Genomic DNA, 19,259 nt, shown 5'->3' with positions numbered 1-19,259 from the left:
CATTATGAACCAACATGTGAAATATGGTGACATGTTTTACCTTGATTACAATTTACAGTTATACTTTTATGAAACATCCGATGACGGCATATGTATAACAGTACAATGGAAAACGTCAGCGGCACATCCAGTGGTCAAATACGAAATGATGATCCTAGATATCAATGTCTAACAGACACTCAAGGCCAGACACATTACCTCACAATACAACATAGACATAAATAATTAATGTCGGGGGTCCGCCTTGGAGCGGTCAGTGACACAGGAGTGCAAGGGGGGTGTAAAATAGTGTATGGGTACTTGACGTCACAATTACACAAGCAGTTGTCACTGACAGAAAACTGTAAAGGAGATAGCATCAACTTAAAGACAATTAAGGAACAACGTGTGTGGGGACTCAACAAAAGTCTTATCAGAGCCAACATCAACTTGAACACAATTAAGTATCAACTAAAAGAAACCATGTGATCTGTTCGGCATATATACGAGTCATGGCCTTCTTGAAAGATCAAAGCAGGGCAAATGGCAGGAATGAAGGAGAATGCAAGTTGAATGATCACTATAGCGAGGACTTAGGTTATATGGACGTTATGTTAAGTGATACTAAAATATATTAGAATGTTGTATTGCTCTTATGGGACACGTATCTATTGGGTGCTATTTGACCTTAATTTAACATGCAATGAAACTACCTGGCTGTTATGTAGTGGGTCATGATGAAGGGTAATATAATAAACCCTACTCCCAGGTATCAAGGATACTAGCAAGTAACATGACCGGTTAATATCTCTCAAACATCTCCAGTACTACAGAGCTGTTCTGTTTTAAAGAAAATAAATACCGAATCGCAATGTATATAGAACAATAGGGTGGATAGGACGCAGGTGAAAATTACAAGAAAAATCAGGTAAAGAAACTTAATACCATAGAAAGGACGCCGTGAAAAATTGTCCAATCAATAGCCACCATTTTTTGACTTGTGTTTATGGCAAAGGTTATCGTAAACCATGCGATATTAAATATGAAAGCAGTGTTATGTTGAGGAAAGGTAAGAAAGCTAACCTGAGGGGTAACAAACTCGGACGGGTTGCCATACTGGAACAGGAAACTGTCCATTCTGCACTCTTCTGGAACGTCCTCATAACAACAACGCATCTTCTAAAATTTTGTGCACGAATTAGGGCCAATATGAGTTATTTCCAGATATTTCCACGACACTTGGTCAATATAATGCAAATATTTCGTTCAAATATTGTACACGGCTTAAGGCCAGTATATTTTCAGGTTTTTCCACGCCTAGTGGTCAATGCTGCAAATATTTCGAGCAAATCTTGGACACGACTTAAGGCCAGTATGTTTTTCATGTAATTCCACGTCACTAGGTCAATATATTGCAAATATTTCGTGCAAATCTTGTACACGACTTAAGGTTTTGGTATTTCCACGACACTAGGTCAATATTGCAAAAAATCAGTTCAAATATTTTACACGACCTAAGGCCAGTTTATCTTTCTGGTATTTCAACGACACTTGGTCAATATATTGCAAATATTCCGTTCGAGTCGTTTATACTACTAAAGGATCAATGTGTTGTTTTTGTTCTGGCACTATAGATTGCATTTATTTCGTTCAAATCTTGTACACGACTTATGGTCTGTCTGCTCTTTCTGGTATTTCTCCGAGACTTGGTCAATATATTGCAATTATTTCGTTCAAATCTTGTACACAACTTAAGGCCTGTATGCTCTTTCTAATATTTCCACTAGACTAGGTCAATATGTTTAATCCAAATATTTCGTTCAAATCAGACTAACAAACAGTACGTTTGTTTGGTATTTCAGGCCCAAATATTGCAAAAAAAAAACTAAATCTTGTACAAAGCAAGAATTTTTCCAAAGAGAAGCAAGTGACAAACAAAAATGTCTCTTTGTTAATTATTCCCCAAAGACCAATTTGCTATAGTTTGACGATAACTTGCTACATCGTTTTAGTACCTTCGTGAACAACTTTTTTGTTGATGTTAATTTGCCTTTTATATTGATTTACTGTATACACCCTGCTGGATGTGCTGATTTATATGTTCTATTCTTTATACAACCTTTATCTTTCGTTTGAACAGAAGGAGAGATTTCTTTATGGAAAGTATAATTGGACCTGTAAAAACTTTTCTCGGACTTATTTCAGAGCAAGTTCGTAAAAACGACAAAAAAAGTGTCGTGAAAATACTAGTAACTTTGACATGATTTGTCGTTGTTTCTCAGTATTCTACATTGATATACGGTGTGTTTTCCTATTATAGTTTAAGATATTTAACAGTATTTCTTTTTACATGGATCCGTATTATTTTACTTCAGTGTGGTGACAGTTTACATTCTACAGCTAAGAAAATACTTCAACAATGCATTATCAACTCCTTATAGTGCATCGATTTCGGTGCATTTGTCAATTTAATGACTCCGTCTGACTGTCTCTATGGAAACCTAATTATCCTAAAAACCAAATTAAGTCATATAAATCCGACGCCGCCAAATTTTGTTTGTTTCGAACTACTTTTATGTGATTTATGTGTTCTCTCAGACGAAATTTATGGTTCCAGACAATTCCAAATCCCTCTCAGATGCCTATCAAACCTTTTATTATCGTCCCTGGCACAATGAACTTTCGCCTGATAACATTAAATATCTAATGGTTATAGCCTCATTGCTTAACTTAACTGATGATTAGTTTAAAAAAAAACATTCAACATTTAACTTCTTTGTCAATAATCATCAGAGAAAATAAGTCGTTGGTAGCCACACCACCGTCGTGATGTCACTGACGTCACTATCACGTGTCAAACGTATGTGTCACGTGTTAAACGTATATCCGTATCACAAATCATGTCCACCACACATTTATAGTTCATTCGCTTAAAGTCCTCTATAAATTCACTTTTAACCCTAGAAACAATCACTATCCTCTATTCTCGCCCTCCTATCAAGCTAAACAGTCCTAATCATCAATACTTTTATGAAGTGTACATGCATATGCTATATAATGCTTTTCCTATGTGACTAACAGTCTAACAGTCTCATGGCTCGTTAATAGGAGAGAGGGATCCGGTCGACAGTTCGCAACATGTTGCACAGAAAGACGTGGATTAATGGACGTGTATAGATTCATGTCGCATATTGAGGGGTGAATGGAAACTGTCGTATCTTCATTGATTTGTAGCATGCGGTAACAGGTTTTTGCATTCATTTTCTACATTGATCTGCTGCATAATGAAGTTCTGGCTCCAATTACTCACAAATGATAAAAAATCGTACTCGCTTTCCTTTTGCAGTTCAATTTTATTCAGGTGTCAATTACTTTGAGTATTCTTTGAGGTTTGATGAAGTCACGCTGGAAAAGAATAGCCAAATGATTATTTTTCAGGAGTATTGCGTAAATTGTGTAAAACTGTTTCATTCTTTGTTTTGCCAAAAGTTGGCCAAAAAGTAGGCCAAAATGTTCATTGATTGGTCAATATTTATCAAAGAGTTATTATTATCCAATCAAATCAGTGCATCAATGTGCCAGCTAGGCGAATGGTTTCCTTAAAAACTTAACAACAATGGTGAATACATTTGGCTGCTGATGTCTTTATCAAAGAAGAAATGTTCATCATTTGTCATCAAAGATACCTGTTTGTCATCAAAAATGCCTGTTAATCTCCAACGACAGTGTGCTTGTCATCAAAGACATTCTGTTTGGCATTAAAGATGAATGTATGCTATTAAGGCAGTCTGCTTCTCATCAAGGACATTCTGTTTGGCATCAATGACAGTTGTTTTGTAATCAAGGACATTCTGTTTGTCATTAATGACAGTTGTTTTGTCATCAAGGACATTCTGTTTGTCATCAATGACAGTTGTTTTGTAATCAAGGACATTCTGTTTGTCATCAATGACAGTTGTTTTGTAATCAAGGACATTCTGTTTGGCATCAATGTCATTTTGTTTGTCATCAAGGACATTCTGTTTGGCATCAATGCCATTTTGTTTGTCATCAAGGACATTCTGTTTGTCATCAATGACAGTTGTTTTGTCATCAAGGACATTCTGTTTGTAATTAAGGACATTCTGTTTGTCATCAATGACAGTGGTTTTGTCATCAAGGACATTCTGTTTGTCATCAATGACAGTGGTTTTGTCATCAAGGACATTCTGTTTGTCATCAATGACAGTTGTTTTGTCATCAAGGACATTCTGTTTGTCATCAATGACAGTTGTTTTGTCATCAAGGACATTCTGTTTGTAATCAAGGACATTCTGTTTGTCATCAATGACAGTTGTTTTGTCATCAAGGACATTCTGTTTTTTCACAAAGACATCTGTTTGTTATAAAGGATATCCATCTGTCATTAAGGACAGTCTGTTTGCAAATCATGATTAAATAGGTAAAAAGCAAAGAAATTTTACAGCTCACATTTGGCATAGGTTGTTTTTTTACAATCACTACAAAGCCAGATTTCATAAACAAAATGCAGTTTTCTTCCAATAAAATCTGACTATTACCAAAGGCTTATTTCATCTTCTGCAGCTGTTACATTCTTGTTATTGTTTCAAGCTGTGCTTAAGAGGGACATGTTCACATTGCATCAGGTAAAACATTGAAAATTAAATATTTTAAATTATAAGAAATTTGAGCAAAATGCTTGATATCATAAGATAGAGTTCTATTGTCAAGCATTATTTAGAAATCTGACAAAAAATGCTCTACTTTGACAAAAAGAGTTCATTACAATACTGGAAATACAGTCAAACTCTGTTGTCTCGAACTCACTTTCATCTATTTCCTTGTTGGCTAAAATGGATGTAAAGGACCATTTTTTTCTACTTATTGTAAGCATTACCCCTTGGCTCAAATTTCCCATGACTCGAGGTATTTTAGCCAGTGCCTGGGAGTTCAGGCCAACAGGGTTCAACTGAAGAATTATTTAGGCTTGATCAACAAAATTCTGTTCAAATCATTATCTGCCAGCTGCTGTTTGGTGTTCGTACATAAAAATTCAACAAATTAAAAAAAAATGTTGCCATAAAAACTAATCTGTCATAGGGTCCCTTTAAGTCAATTTCGGTCCAGTAATTTAATTATTTTTCTGTAAGAATCTGTTTGTTCAATACATATATTAAATACTTTTTAACTTAAATTAATGTTTGACACGATTTTTCATAATTATGTCTCCAATTCTATCTCATTTTAACGAACTTATATCATTTGATCAGTGTCTTCTGAATGTACATTCTGATTGGTTAACTTTCAATAGCTCCGCCTACTGGCGATGTTTTGGTAATTGGATGACACGGCCCAATTATCGGATTAGGAGATTACCAATTTGTATGAATGGCTTATTGTGATGTTTTGTCTAATGGGACATTGGCCAAATACTCACTGATTGACAGATTTACAATGTGCTAAAATTTTCGGCGAAGTCAATGTCGCTTTGATGATACAAATAGGCGAAGTCTGGGAATTTTAGGCGACCACTTCGCCCAAGTCGCCCCCTCGCGAGAGCCCTGAAGATAAAACTGTATGGCAAATCACAAAGCTTTTTATACACATTTAGATCAAATTTATTAAATCTCTATAATACAAAGGGTACACATACATGTATGTACAATTCACAATATCACAGGCACTTTTATAGCATGTAAATGAGATTAATGGCAACTTAAATAGACAAAACAAGATTTAATAGATTTAAAAAATTAACAATGAGATTTTTGAGAAGCAGTCAGAACTCACAAAATAGTACATCAACAAGTAAACAGGAAAAAATGAGACAAAAAACAGGGCTATCTTTTTTCACATTTTCAGTATATACCACTAAGTGTACCATGGTAGTTAAAATTATTTTGTTTTATTTGAAGAGCAAGTCATAATTTATAAAAACAAGATTGAAAGTTTGAGTTAATTCCAAAAAATAAGACCAAAAAAATCCTTTTTTGGAATAAGACAGCATTAAATGCTATTTTAAGAGAATGCAAAAGACTAACTAGACTTTATGATAAAAATGTCTCTTTTTTTTCTTTAAACTACTAGTATAGTTAACTGCACTAAATCATAATTAAAGCATAGAATGTCATTTTTTGGACATCAATTTTATGCAAGGATTCATAAAACTTTATTTGCATAATCGTGGGCTCAGTCTGCAAGGAAAACTAAGCATTCTCAGGACAACCTTAAGTTGCATATAATATAAATGGGCAAAAATTGCCAAGAACAACATTAAACTGTTAAAGGAAAAGCAAAGTAAGTTTGGAGACAAAGCCAATATCTAATACAATACTTATCCACAAACTAAAGACAAGATTTCATTCTGTGCACTGGCCAATTAATTTTACAGTCAGATGGTAACATTCAGATATTGATTCTCACCGTAAATATTATCTTACAGGTTTATTATTGCCTGAGAGTTTGTGTTGTTGTTTTTTATTCAACCAGAACTTATTCTCTTGGAAAAAATGTTGTACATTGCGTCGATTCTTCAGCACTCTGTTGAAGTTAAGTGAGTTAAAGCAGTTTCATTTCTGTTCATATTCTAACTGTATTTCCACAAAAAAAACCTGTCAGATATTTCTATATATCAAGTTCCATAAATTTAACTGTTGTTGTAAAATGTTATGGCTCGTAATGCAACAAGAATTGATATTTTACTTCAGCCATAAACTAACTCAGCTGAAGGTTTTTGGAATCTTTTCTATGGACAATGGTAGCGACATGACATTCAGAAAGACTCAATTCAAGTTCTGTTATTTAGAAAATTATCTCAAAATCAAAATGTTCACAGTAAGTGTTAAATATTGCTATTACTAATTAGACATCACATATTTTAAGTCTTGTCAATAAAAAAATAAAAACTTACAGCTTAAACATTACATTAAATTAAGTTATCAAAACAATCTTCACTAACTTTAATACTTAAGGCAACATACAATATGAGGACCCGTTCATGCTATTTTTTCTGTTAATTCTAGCAGACATTATAGACTGTTATAAAACTACTGATATCCAAGGTAATTGATATAAAAAGTTCATATAAATAAATGCGCAACACACAAGAGATATCAGTCCTTTTGCCGAACTTGCTGTGAAAGTTGATGTTGGTTGTCTAAGCATTCCCGTAACTTGTCCTCTGTCATTGTTAGTCGTTGTTCCAGTAAAGACACAGTCTACAAAAAGGACAATTAATTTTGTTTAAAATCTATGCATCAAGTACTTAAAAAATAATTGTGTTTTTTTCAGTGTAAGATCGTAATATATTTCACTGAGTGACCACCAAAAGCTCCACAAGTGTCGGAATTGTGTGTGCTGATGTTTGATTGGTTGAAGGCGACCTAGAACTTCAAAACAGTAAAAATATCAAAATGTTATTTCACTATTTGAAATAGTGAAATATCGTTTTTATTTCACTGATAAATCTCTTTAAATCACCAGAAAGCATATAACAAAAATTAATCATCCAATTCCTGGCTCCATATTCACAGATGTCTTTAAGGGACTAGACACAAGATGGTCCCAAAATAGGAAAATTATCAAATACAGTTTTTCATCTAAACAAGCCTAGAATTGTCAATATGACCTAGTATTAGGCCAATAATACATCAAATTACATGATTACACGAAAATAATATTTTGTCGCTGTCTCAGCTGGGTTTTCCCGTTTAAAAATAGCGCACATTAACTATTGAAATTAACTCATTAATTATTATTTAAACCCACACAAATTCAACTGTAACTTCAATCCCTTACTTGTGTAAGAATATCAAGCTGCCCAACAATGTGCTCAAGGGTCCCCGCCAACTGTGGAGGCATCGTCCCTCTCTCCTCTAGGGGCTGTGTTGTGGACCGGGGTTGGAAATCATCGCCCCGTGACCGTGGCCGAGAGTCACTCGACCGCATCTCTACATCATCAAATGATGCTGGCTGAAAATGTTTGTTTGAATGAACTAAAATGCATCACAGAAACCATTCTTTAAGTTTATGACAAATATTCATACTTTGGGCCAAAAAATAAGAAAATATATTGTTAAGCCATACCTGTCCTTCAGTTTGAGGGGTGAATGGGAAGGTGATTTTTTGTGTATTGCAGTGGTCAAAATTAGCATTAGCCCACAAGCCCTGCACTGGTAGAATGCTTTCCAGGTTTCCTCAAATTCTGGGATTAATACAGCTGGGCTAGTTCAAAAATGCTATGCCAAGCAGTAGTACTTCCTAACTCCTTAAATCTGTAATGAACAAGAGGCCCACGAGGGCCTATGCTCAACTGGCAGTACTTGTATGGTAATTTTGAATATTTTTGTATATGGAGGTAAAACTGCACTATTTCAAGGGCCATAAATCAGTCATTCATTAGCAGATCTGGATGGTTTTGGAAGGAACTGAGCTCTCATGGACATCTTACTACTGTACAAGTTTGATTAAGATACTTTCAAAATTCAAGACAAATGCATTACCAAGCGTTAATGGATGCACAGACAAAAAGGTTGGTTTTTTTGTTATGACAACCAGGCTAATACAATTTAGTGTCACAAATAGTTTACGAGTCAACAACACAGGTCATCTTTTGGCCGGTTTGCACATATAAATGAATGCATTGGTTTATAGTAATAATTGGATAAATTTGACCAATCAATGAACATTTTTGGATAACTTTGACCAATCCAAAATGTTAACCATTTTTATACAATTGGCTTGTGAACTTCACCACCCATCATTTCAAATTATAGAAAATTTATATTTGACCCCTGAAATCCTTCAAGCAAACATTCATGCCAGGTCATGCTAATTATTCAAAAATATAAAAACAAATGGAAGAAACATCTTTTATAATCTAAGAAATCTAACTGGACCAATGATATTCTAGTACATAGAGCTGAAATCATGTAGTAAATGTAAGCCCTCATCTCATTGGAGAAGAAAATTGTAGGTCCTACTTCTGTCAAGTTTTTTTAACCAATAAAAATCAAGCACCTTATACTACATTCATGCAGCAAATATCAGCTCTCACCTCATTGGATGAGAACATTGAGGGTCCTATTTCTCATATGTATTTCAACCAATAATATTCAAGCACCCAATGCTAAATTCATGCAGCAAATAACAACTCTATTCTTATTGGATGAAAAGATTGCGGGTCCATTTTAACATGTATTTTAACCAAGCACCCAATACTAAATTCATGCAGCAATTATCAGCTCTCACCTCATTGGATGAGAACATTGCGGGTCCTATTTCTGTTACTTCAGGGGCTGCATCATCCATGCTTTTGATGTCACTCCTTCCACCCTGAGGTAAATATGGGTTAGTACAGCATGCTCCCACAATACATGTTCAAGCACTGTAGCAGTGAGATTTACACCAAGCAAAGAAGAAGCAACACATTAATTCAGAGAAATTTATTTACAAATTAGTTGTTCGAATAAGGTCAATATGACTCAAAATCAGACAAAAATCTTTGAGTTGCATAAGGTCTAAAGAAAATACATTTTGTTCGGGTAACCTGACAATACCTACAAAATATGCACCAACCCTACCTTTTTATCGTCAGTTAGGCCTTGAAAAAAACAACATTTGGTTTCATTGTTTGGGTTACCCGACCCTACCTACGGAATAGGCGCCGACCCTACCGTTTTAATAGTCAGTTTAAAAAAAAAAAGGAAAAACTTAAAAAAAAAAAAAAAAAAATTTTGCTTTTTATTTTTTTGCCTTTCAATATGAAGTTTAAAACCTTAAATGCTTATAATATAGAAGATAACTTTAACACCATTCTCCAATGATGAAAATGACATTCTTATATAAAGTCTAATAAAAAAAAAAAAAAAAAAAAAAAAAAAAAAGCCTACCTACCCTACCTATTTTTGAAAAGGATGTAACCCTAACCAAACTATTTTTTTTAGGCCATAGGTACAGAACACATTAAAAAACAATGAAAAGACTAATGCCTACCACACTGAAACTTGCAAGTTTTGAATATAAAGTTTTTTGTGTTTTTTTACATGAAAAATTATGAATATGATTTCGAATATAACAAAATTGATGCAAATGATGAAAAATCAATTAAAAAATACCATATTCCCCTCGACATGTCAGTTATTTATTCAATACTCAAATAATCTTCATTCTAACATGCTACAACATTGCCTACCTTAGCTGATTTAGCTGCGCCTGCAGATGAAGGCCTCTGTACTTTCGGTGCTATATCAGCCACAGTGGGGGCCCCGTTCTCCCCAGCTCGCTGTTTGTGAGACTGCAACAACTCGGTAAAGTCCACCTGGTCAAAGTTTGTCTTCCATACCAACACCTAGAGAAAAGAACAATATTGTGGAATCTTTGTATTGGAATGAGTTGGGAAGTTTGGTAAAAATGTTGAGAACAAAAATTAGAATTTAATGTCATCTCAAAGATAGATTTACTAATTTATAACTATTATTATTTATTTCATTTAACTACAGTTGTTCTAGATAAAGTAAAATCATTTATCATTTGTTTTCATTTTTCAGAACTAACTTATTTTTTAATTTGCAATTTACACTCACATTAGATTTCAGTCAGAGCTCATCCAAATAAGCAGTATTGTAGGATGGGTGCAACATAAGTGTCACAAAACATAATTTTTTCTTGTCAATTTTTTTTGCAAAATCAAGCTACATAAATTATAATATTATAATTCCATTCAATTTGATTTTTTTTTCATGGAGACCTCTGGCTTGTGACCGAAGTTCTAAAAACCAACATACATTTTCCAAACCTCAACTTTCTATAGCCATTTCACCAATCTCCAAAGCAGTTATCTCCCTTGATGAGCAGAAGAAATCTCTACCAACACATTAGCTTGACTTAGAAATATTTTAAAGCAGTATATACAGAATATTTGTTTAAGTTCCAATAAATCATGTTGTTTTCAATGTTTCCAAATTTAAAAAATCAAAATATATTCCAAAAGAAAGGAAAAAGATTAACACCTTCAACTTTACATGATTTTGATTATCTTCATATTTTTTGTTTGACATTAATAATCGTTCTGTACTGATAAGGGAAGTAACCACTGCATAGCATCTGTCACTAGTTACCTGTTCGTCTGATCCACCTGAGCCGAAATACTCGCCAGACCTTGAAAATGCCACCGCAGTTACTGGCCCTTGATGTCCATGAAGCGTGTAAAACAATCTCCCCTCGAGGAGGTCAAAAACCTTGAGCTGACCATCATCTGAGCCAGACAGGAGGTAGTTACCACTTGAGTGGAATGACAAACTGTTGACTGCTGCGGAATGGGCTGAAAAGATTTGAAAAGAAACTGTTGACTGCTGCTGAATAGAAAAAAGCAGATATGAAGCTTTTATGAATCTAGCTGTTTTAATAGGGATGAAAAATGAACCGGTGATATAAATTCAGTTCACAGCTAAAGATGTGTTGCCGTGAGCATAATTATACTCAGCATCTTTTTGTATCAGAATATAAGACAGAAATGTCCAACAACATCAGCCCCAATTTCTCGAAACTACTTAAGTTGCATATTTTAATTGGCCGAAATACATACTTAAATTGAGTTTTGATGAATGAAAAATGGTTTATTGTGATTATCATTAAGATTTTTCCTAGTTAAAGCCTAAAAAATCTAAAAGAAGTAAACATAACACAAATTATAACAAGTGATGTTTGTCAAACATTATGCCCCCCCTGAGCGCCATGTTGTCATGATTATATGGACAATTGAATGAAATATGCATGGACCGAAATGACAGCTGATTTGTTGCCGTTAAGGCAGTTTTAAGATTATGACCATTAAAGTGTGAGGATAGAGTGTGTTATGACCATGACCTTTGACTCTATGAACTCAAAATCCAGAGTCATCAGCTGGTCACCAGAAACCTAAATGTCAAGTTCGAGGGCCATGGGTGCAGGCATTGTCAAGTTATCACACAGACAAGTTTTTTTTCGTTCAAGGTCACTGTGACATTGACCTTTGACCCAATGACCCCTTAAATCATAAGGGGTCATCTACAAGTCAGATGCAACTCCAAGTCAAGTTTGAACGCCATGGGTTCAGGCATTGTTGAGTAATCACTCGGACAACCTTTTACCATTCAAGATCACTGTGACCTTTGGCTCTTTGAATCCTAAAATCAATAAGGGTGATCTACTGGTCAGGCTTAACATCCATGTCAAGATTAATGATCATAGGTTAATGCATTGTTGAGATATCAGTGGGAGAAGATTTGTTCACTTTTTGCATTAAAGGTTACTGTGACATTGACCTTGGCCTGATGACCCCCAAAGTCGATAGGGGTCATCTACTGGGCAGGCCCAACCTTCATGTCAAGTTTGAGGGCCATGGGTGCAGGCATTGTTGAGTTATCACTCGGACAACCTTTTATCATTCAAGGTCACTGTGACCTTGACCTTTGGCCCAATGACCCCTAAAATCAATAGGGACCATCTTCTGGCCAGGTCCAACCTCCAAGTCAAATTTGAGGGCCATGGGTACAGGCGTTGTCGAGTTATCACTCGATAACCTTTTACCATTCCAGGTCACTGTGACCTTGACCTTTGGCCAGATGACCCCCAAAAACCATAGGGGTCATCTCCTGGTCAGGCCAATTCTCCAAGTCAAGTTTGAGGGCCATGGGTGCAGGCAATGTCGAGTTATCACTCGGACAACCTTTTACCATTCAAGGTGACTGTGACCTTGACCTTTGGCCAGATGACCCCCAAAAACAAAAGGGGTCATGTACTGGTCAGGCCCAATTCCCAAGTCAAGTTTGAGGGCCATGGGTGCAGGCATTGTCAAGTTATCACACGGAAAACCTTTAACCATTCAAGGTGACTGTGACCTTGACCTTTGGCCCGATGACCCCCAAAAACAATAGGGGTCTTCTACTGGTCAGGCCCAACCTCCATGTCAATTATGAGGGCCATGGGTGCAGGCATTGTCGAATTATCACTCGGACAACCTTTTACCATTCAAGGTCACTGTGACCTTGACCTTTGGCCCGATGACCCCCAAAAACAATAGGGGTCATCTACTGATCAGGCCCAACCTCCAATTCAATTATGAGGGCCATTGGTGCCGGCATTGTTTAGTTATCACTCGGACAACCTTTTACCATTCAAGGTCACTGTGAACTTGACCTTTGACCCAATGAGTCCCAAAAACAATAGGGGTCATCTACTGGTCAGGCCCAACCTCCATGTCAAGTTTTAGGGCCATGGGTTCAGGCATTGTTGAGTTATCACTCGGACAAGCTTTAAAATTATTTTACCATTAAAGGTCACTGTGACCTTGACGTTTGACCCGATGACCCCCAAAATCAATAGGGGTCATCTACTGATCAGGCCCAACCTTCATGTGAAGTTTGATGACCATACGTCCAGGAATTGTTGAGTTATCACTAGGACAAGCTTTGGTCTACCGACGGACCGACCGACCGACATGCCTGTGCAAAGCAATATACCCCTCTTCTTCGAAGGGGGGCATATAAAAAAAAAAATATTGCGCTTACCTAAATTCTGTTTTAAGAGGCTTAAGTTTCGAGAAATTGGGGCCTGGGATTTAATCCTACTCCCAGTCAACATAAAAAGAACACTTACCTGTATAATGCTGTAGAAGTTTGTTCATTCTTATGTCCCACACTTTAACTGTACTGTCTGTGCCAGCTGAAGCTATACATGTGCCACTCGGGTGAAACTCCACGTGATTTACAAACCTGACAATAAAATATACATGTAATATATACATTAATGAAAACAGACGAAACCTGTTGGCCAGATATCCCAGGGACCAGCCAAAATACTTCGAGTCTCGCGAATATCGAGTCAAGCCAGAATGCTTACAAAGAGTAAAACCAAATTGATCCTTTATATCCAGTTCAAGCCAACAAGGAAATCAAGCCAAGCAATATCAAGCCAACAGGTTTCTACTGTATAACATACCAGGTCTTCTTTTATCAATTATTCAATATCTGATCAATTGAAATTGTTTTCATTCTTTATTTATTGTCACAGACATTAGACAATAATAGGAATTTAGGGGAGTTCACTATTGTCCGAATACAAACTGGCCCCATTCAATCAGCAAATGTACAACAAAATCTTGAGCTCCAAAATTTAGTTACGCAAATAGAATGGTAAGTGTAATTTGCAAATTCAAATATTTAAACCTGAAGTCCAAGCAAGCATTTTGTTTTAAAATAAATGTAATTTCTACCAGAGATTACCGAATCAAAAAAGAATTTGCAACATTTGCACTTAATTTGTTTTTAATATCTTGCACAAAATTTGTGTTATAGCCAAGGTTCAAGTATTTCCATCACAATGCCGCTGCTAATGAAGTCACAGCTATGAAGGCCAGGCCCCAATTTTTTTTTAAATCTTAAGCATAACAGGTTTACTTAATTTATTTAATTAAACCAAATGTCAAACTTAATCTTGATTTTTTTAAATACAAATTAGTTTATTGTGAATTTGTGATTATCATATAGATAATTTTCTTTTAAAGTAAAAAAACCTCCTAAAACACTTCATAAATTATACCAAAAGAATAGAGAGCTTAGCTTAATCTTGTAATAAGAGACTTAAGATTTTTCGAGAATTTGTGGCCAGATGGCTTCAAAAAATAAACGAGCTAAAAATATTGGAGGATCAATTGTAAAATCAGTCCAATTACACATACCCTCCATGTTCATGGAATGTGTGGACACACTCTTTGCTATTTCTGTCCCAGAGTTTAACTGTCTTGTCGTCACTACCTGACACAATCAGTCGGCCATCCGGGGAAAACCTGCAATGTAGCAAAGGGCATTTAGTTTAATCACATGCTCTCCAGTTGCTAAATGAAACTTTTATAATATAAGCAAAATATACCAGCAATTTTCTGTTTTTAAAGTGAGATATCATATATATTGCACATCTTGAGCAAGTTGATATATTTACTTGTGGTAGACCACTCATGTAAATAGGATATTCTTTGCTCATTGTTTGCAGATGAAATATTATGGATGTAAAACACAGTTCATTACAAGCAACTTCTTATTTCCAAAAGCTGTCTATGAGTTTTAATAATTAATTTTCAAAAATTAATCAAATTGCTTCTCTTAATAAGAACACTGCTTCTCTGTTTTAACCAGGCGACAAGCGGCATAACTTGAAAATCTTTATTTTATTGTCTCTGGAAACATGTGTACCAAGTTTCATTTAAAAAACTTTCAGTAATGGTCATGTATTAGTTTTTGGAAGACAAAAGCAATCATGATGAGGAAAAAGACAAGCTAAAATGATCTCACTTTAAAAAATCAACGTTTGACTTACTTTGCCGACCTGACCCAGTTCATGTGTTGGTTGAGTGAAAAGAGAAACTTCTGTCTGTGTACTGTCCATAACTGAAATAACATAAACTTGCATAAATACATTATACATACGTATAAGATATTCCAAACAAAATATTTCTGCATACAATCATATCTTGCCACCATATGTGGTGATATTTGGAAATTAAAACATAGAATTAAATTGTTGATGAAATAATAATATCTTTAAATATATACAAACATATACCAGGAACAACAAATACAGTAAGTTGCATAAATAATAATATTTTTAAAAGCAACATTAGTGGAAATAAAGCTGGATTATAATTTATGGTGAAAAAAGTTTGCAATTGTACAAGTCATCTGTACAACTTATGTACATGTTCATTACATAAATTTAGTCTTCATCAGGAAGTTCTTTAAAACTTTAACCCTAATTCTGTTTTACCTTTATAGTTTTGTCATCTGATGCAGTAACAAGCGTCTGTCCATCTCCGGAAAAGTCTACAGATCGTACTGTGGCAGTGTGGGCTTTGAACACTGTTGACTCCCCTTTTCTGTTGAAGAGTCCAAAGAAATAGAATTATTCAAGTGTTAAGTTAAATTGCTGATATCCCTTTATTTTTGAACAGTCCAAAACTAAATTATTACATTGTATTAATTGTGAGCTTTCTGTTGAAAATTGATGTTTTTTGGCTAAAAATGTAACTACAGCTCAAAGAAAAATTACTATATTTGCCCTTTTCTAAGAATTGAGATCTGTTCAATAGAGAGTTATCTAAATAACTAAAGTAACATATTGATGCAAAATCAACTTTTTCTGAGACAAACAAATCAAAACTGTCAATGTGTGAGAGTACAGCTTTAAAAAAAATCCGCCTAAAACCTTATCATAAATTGTATTGTTGCTATCTTGCAGACCGAAAATATTTCTTATGTTTTCATACACTATCTCATCATCTCTTACACAGAAGGGATCCAAAGGCGAACAGTTTTATCTCTAGATGCGGAGGCTACCAGATGTCCTGATGGTGAGAATCGTACATTCATAACGGCATCCTGGAAAACAATACCAAATCACATCTCTATTAGTCATTAAAAAAACAACAACATAAAATTATACTTGTAGTCTATTTTGACTAAAATAAGGAAATCCATTTTTGACTAGAAATTAACAATATTGCTTAATAAAATTGGCCTCAAATTGGTCAGAAAAAAACAACACTAGTCCAGGCAGAGATCCATATCATCATTATGACATACCTTATGCCCCACAAATCTGTATGCTCTCATCTGTGGTTTAAAGTTCCAGACCATCAAGCAATTGTCCATTGAGCCAGAGGCTGAAATACAGATCCATTATATTATATACACATATCGTTCCAGATACATGTATCGCAATAGACAACTCCCTATTTGACAACACTCTAGTGCCTGATACTGCATTTTGCACAGGATGGTTTTAACCTGGAGTGGAGTTGTTCAGCTCCCGATTCAAAATAACCATGAAGTAAATTGGGATTCAAACCATCTGAATATGGATAGTCTTTGGAGCTATTTTGATGAAAAATCTAACTAAACCCAGTCTCTGCAAAAAAGATCTTGACTGGCAATAGCAGAACCTAGAGTTTGCAGTCAACAATTTTATTCTTTGCATTACAAGCTATGTAAAAAAAAATGTTAAAATTTGCACCATCAGGGCTTTTTCTGCCCATTTTGGGAAAAAGACCCTAGACATTTTGGGAAATTTTGCGTCGTGAAAATGCAGAAATTGGGAAATTTTACAGTGAAAAGAAAAAGCTGTCTAGTCTCCTGTGAATTAGGAAATGATTTAATATTAGTTTATTTTCCCTTTAAAAGACCCACAATTGCTGAAATATCAATCCTTGGGGTGTAAATATCTATTGCAATAAATCATGACAGATAATATTTCATATATATCTGAATGTGATGCAAATCAATGATTTCTGAGTTCAATTACCAAAAAAACTTCACATCACATAATTTATTAGGATGTTGAAAATGAACCAGTACAGGTAAAAAGAATTTAAAAAAAAAAAAAAAAAAAAAAAAAAACATTTTTTTTTTTTTTTTTTTTTTTTGGATTGGGACTTTTTTCTGTTGATTGGGAAAAATATCTTATATTTTGCTTTGGGAATGGGTCCGATAGTCGGACCCGTGGGTACTATAGAAAAAGCCTTGACCATACAAAATTAAATTAGTTCAGAGGCATATTCGAGCATTTAACCCTTTCAGTTCAAAACTTAGTTGTCACTTGTTATTAAAAGGATGTGTAGTTAAGAAAACATAGGACAAGTTTTAAGAAATCAGATGACAAGTTGTTACGAAAACCTTTATTAACTCTACTCATCAGCTTAATGAACATTATTTCAATGTCATTTATAAATATGCTCATGTTTGCTTACCAAGTTGTTTCATGTTGGGGTTGAAGTCGACACTCGTCACCGTGTCACGGTGACCTTTAAAGTGCCGCTCCAGCGACGGATCCTCCTTCAAAACAAATATGTAACAATTATCCCGTGTCACATTTTGTACATGTTAAATCATTAAATGTGTACATGTACCACTTTGGTAACTGAATTATTTACTGTTCATCACCTTACACATACTGTACTGTAGTGCAATATACACCGTTAAAAATATCTATCTAAGAAGAATCATTACATCAATAAAGTTATTATTCGTATGTTACTTCTTTTAATTTTCTTTTTTAAATATCTCATTATCTCAAATTAGAATTTCGATGAAAATGCCCATTTTATTATGCTTGGTAAAAAAACAACAACAAGCCTCACTATATAAAATCAAGATTTTGAGCATCTTACCAGTGCAGTGCTAAATTTGATCATTGAATCTTACAGAGTGACCCCAGTTTAATATTTTTACAGATTTGTGGGTTGTGCTGTCAATCGAGTCAATTTCCTTTCATTCAAAAAATTACAAAATATTTCATTTTGCTTTGATTTGACAGTAGTTTGGCCAATGACATTCAAACATTAGCATACACATGCACTATCAGTTTTCATGACTGGGCTCATGTCTTTATCTTGCAAAATGACGGGAAAGGGCAATGATCTGACATTGTCTAGTTACAATAATGAGCCGTCAGGGATATTATTCTATAAATTCAACATTTCTTATGTATCTCTCTTATGACATCTTGAGTCTGCTGTAGTAAAAAAAATCATCAAAACTCGTTGACAGCAATTTAGGGGGACTAGTGTCCGCCATGACCTGTGTCACCCAATCTTAACCATGTCACAATGCTTTAAGATGGTGTCTTTAAAAAATGATGGCAAGTTCTATTAGTGATAGCCGTTGCTTTTCATTGTTACCATATTTGACAGAAAAGAACTGCACAACCATACTGTAATTTAGTAAGAATTACGTTATGATAATTTTTGACAGAACAAATATATAAACAAGTCTTGTGAATCTGCTTCTAAAATAACAGAACGTATCGGAGTTATTGCAAAATTATCTTAACTTCATGCAATTAAAAAGCAAAATGTCATACCAATGGACTCGTCATTTTTCGTTGACAGTTGGGGAAAATGTCAAAATACAAGTCTGATCAAGTTTGTTTTCAAACAGTGGCGGTAGGGTCCTTAAAACGCATGCGCACAGAAAGATTCACAAGGGGACGTAAATAAAGGTCAGATAGCAAGAACTTTTGTACAACAAAATGAAGGAACAAATTTGCCGTGCAGCGAGTCACCGCCGAAAATATAGGACAGAACTTAATGCGATAAATTAAACATATGTTCAGTGAGTTTGTACAAGTCATCAGATGAAATAATTTAATGATGACGTTACGAATATAAATCATAAACACTATTTGGATGCTAACGTTTTTTATTGAAGATAAGGACTGGACGTCTGGACAACAGCAAATTTAATTGTAATTAT

General features: G+C 34.8%; 2 protein-coding genes across 4 annotated transcripts in view; both read right to left on the bottom strand.

Annotated features, from left to right (window-relative positions):
• The window catches only part of LOC128218022 (protein rolling stone-like), an 88,210-nt gene extending 85,117 nt beyond the window's left edge, over positions 1–3,093 (bottom strand). The window contains exon 1 of the mRNA XM_052925531.1: positions 1,063–3,093. Within this exon, the coding sequence (XP_052781491.1) occupies positions 1,063–1,155 (93 nt within the window). The 5' untranslated portion in view covers positions 1,156–3,093. The remainder of the gene's footprint in view (positions 1–1,062) is intronic.
• Positions 3,094–3,321: 228 nt separating this feature from the next.
• LOC128216696 (POC1 centriolar protein homolog A-like) lies at positions 3,322–19,001 on the bottom strand. 3 transcript variants are annotated; one of them, XM_052923339.1, is made up of 13 exons: positions 18,868–19,001; positions 17,756–17,840; positions 16,593–16,672; positions 16,297–16,388; positions 15,778–15,886; positions 15,331–15,401; positions 14,696–14,803; positions 13,615–13,730; positions 11,097–11,299; positions 10,172–10,327; positions 9,229–9,312; positions 7,777–7,950; positions 5,599–7,196 (listed from the first exon to the last, which is right to left on the bottom strand). In XM_052923339.1, the coding sequence occupies exons 1-13, from the start codon at positions 18,880–18,882 to the stop codon at positions 7,092–7,094; spliced, it is 1,398 nt and encodes a 465-aa protein (XP_052779299.1). In that variant the 5' UTR covers positions 18,883–19,001; the 3' UTR covers positions 5,599–7,091. The 3 variants fall into 3 exon arrangements, with proteins under 3 accessions (XP_052779301.1, XP_052779299.1, XP_052779300.1); XM_052923341.1 differs by lacking the exons at positions 5,599–7,196; positions 7,777–7,950 and adding an exon at positions 3,322–3,384; XM_052923340.1 differs by lacking the exon at positions 9,229–9,312.
• Positions 19,002–19,259: the final 258 nt, after the last annotated feature.

The sequence above is a fragment of the Mya arenaria genome, chromosome 14 (genome assembly GCF_026914265.1).
Source record: "Mya arenaria isolate MELC-2E11 chromosome 14, ASM2691426v1".
In the NCBI taxonomy this organism is placed as follows: domain Eukaryota; kingdom Metazoa; phylum Mollusca; class Bivalvia; order Myida; family Myidae; genus Mya; species Mya arenaria.
The sequence above is the reverse complement of the archived record's forward strand: the minus strand, read 5'-3'. Positions and strand labels throughout refer to the sequence as shown.

Coding starts and splice junctions, on each gene's coding strand:
- LOC128216696 (XM_052923339.1), bottom strand. Junction 16,673..17,755: donor CCCCAACATGAAACAACTTG/GTAAGCAAACAT, acceptor TCTGTATTTCAG/CCTCTGGCTCAATGGACAAT. Junction 15,887..16,296: donor CGCCTTTGGATCCCTTCTGT/GTAAGAGATGAT, acceptor ACTCTTCAACAG/AAAAGGGGAGTCAACAGTGT.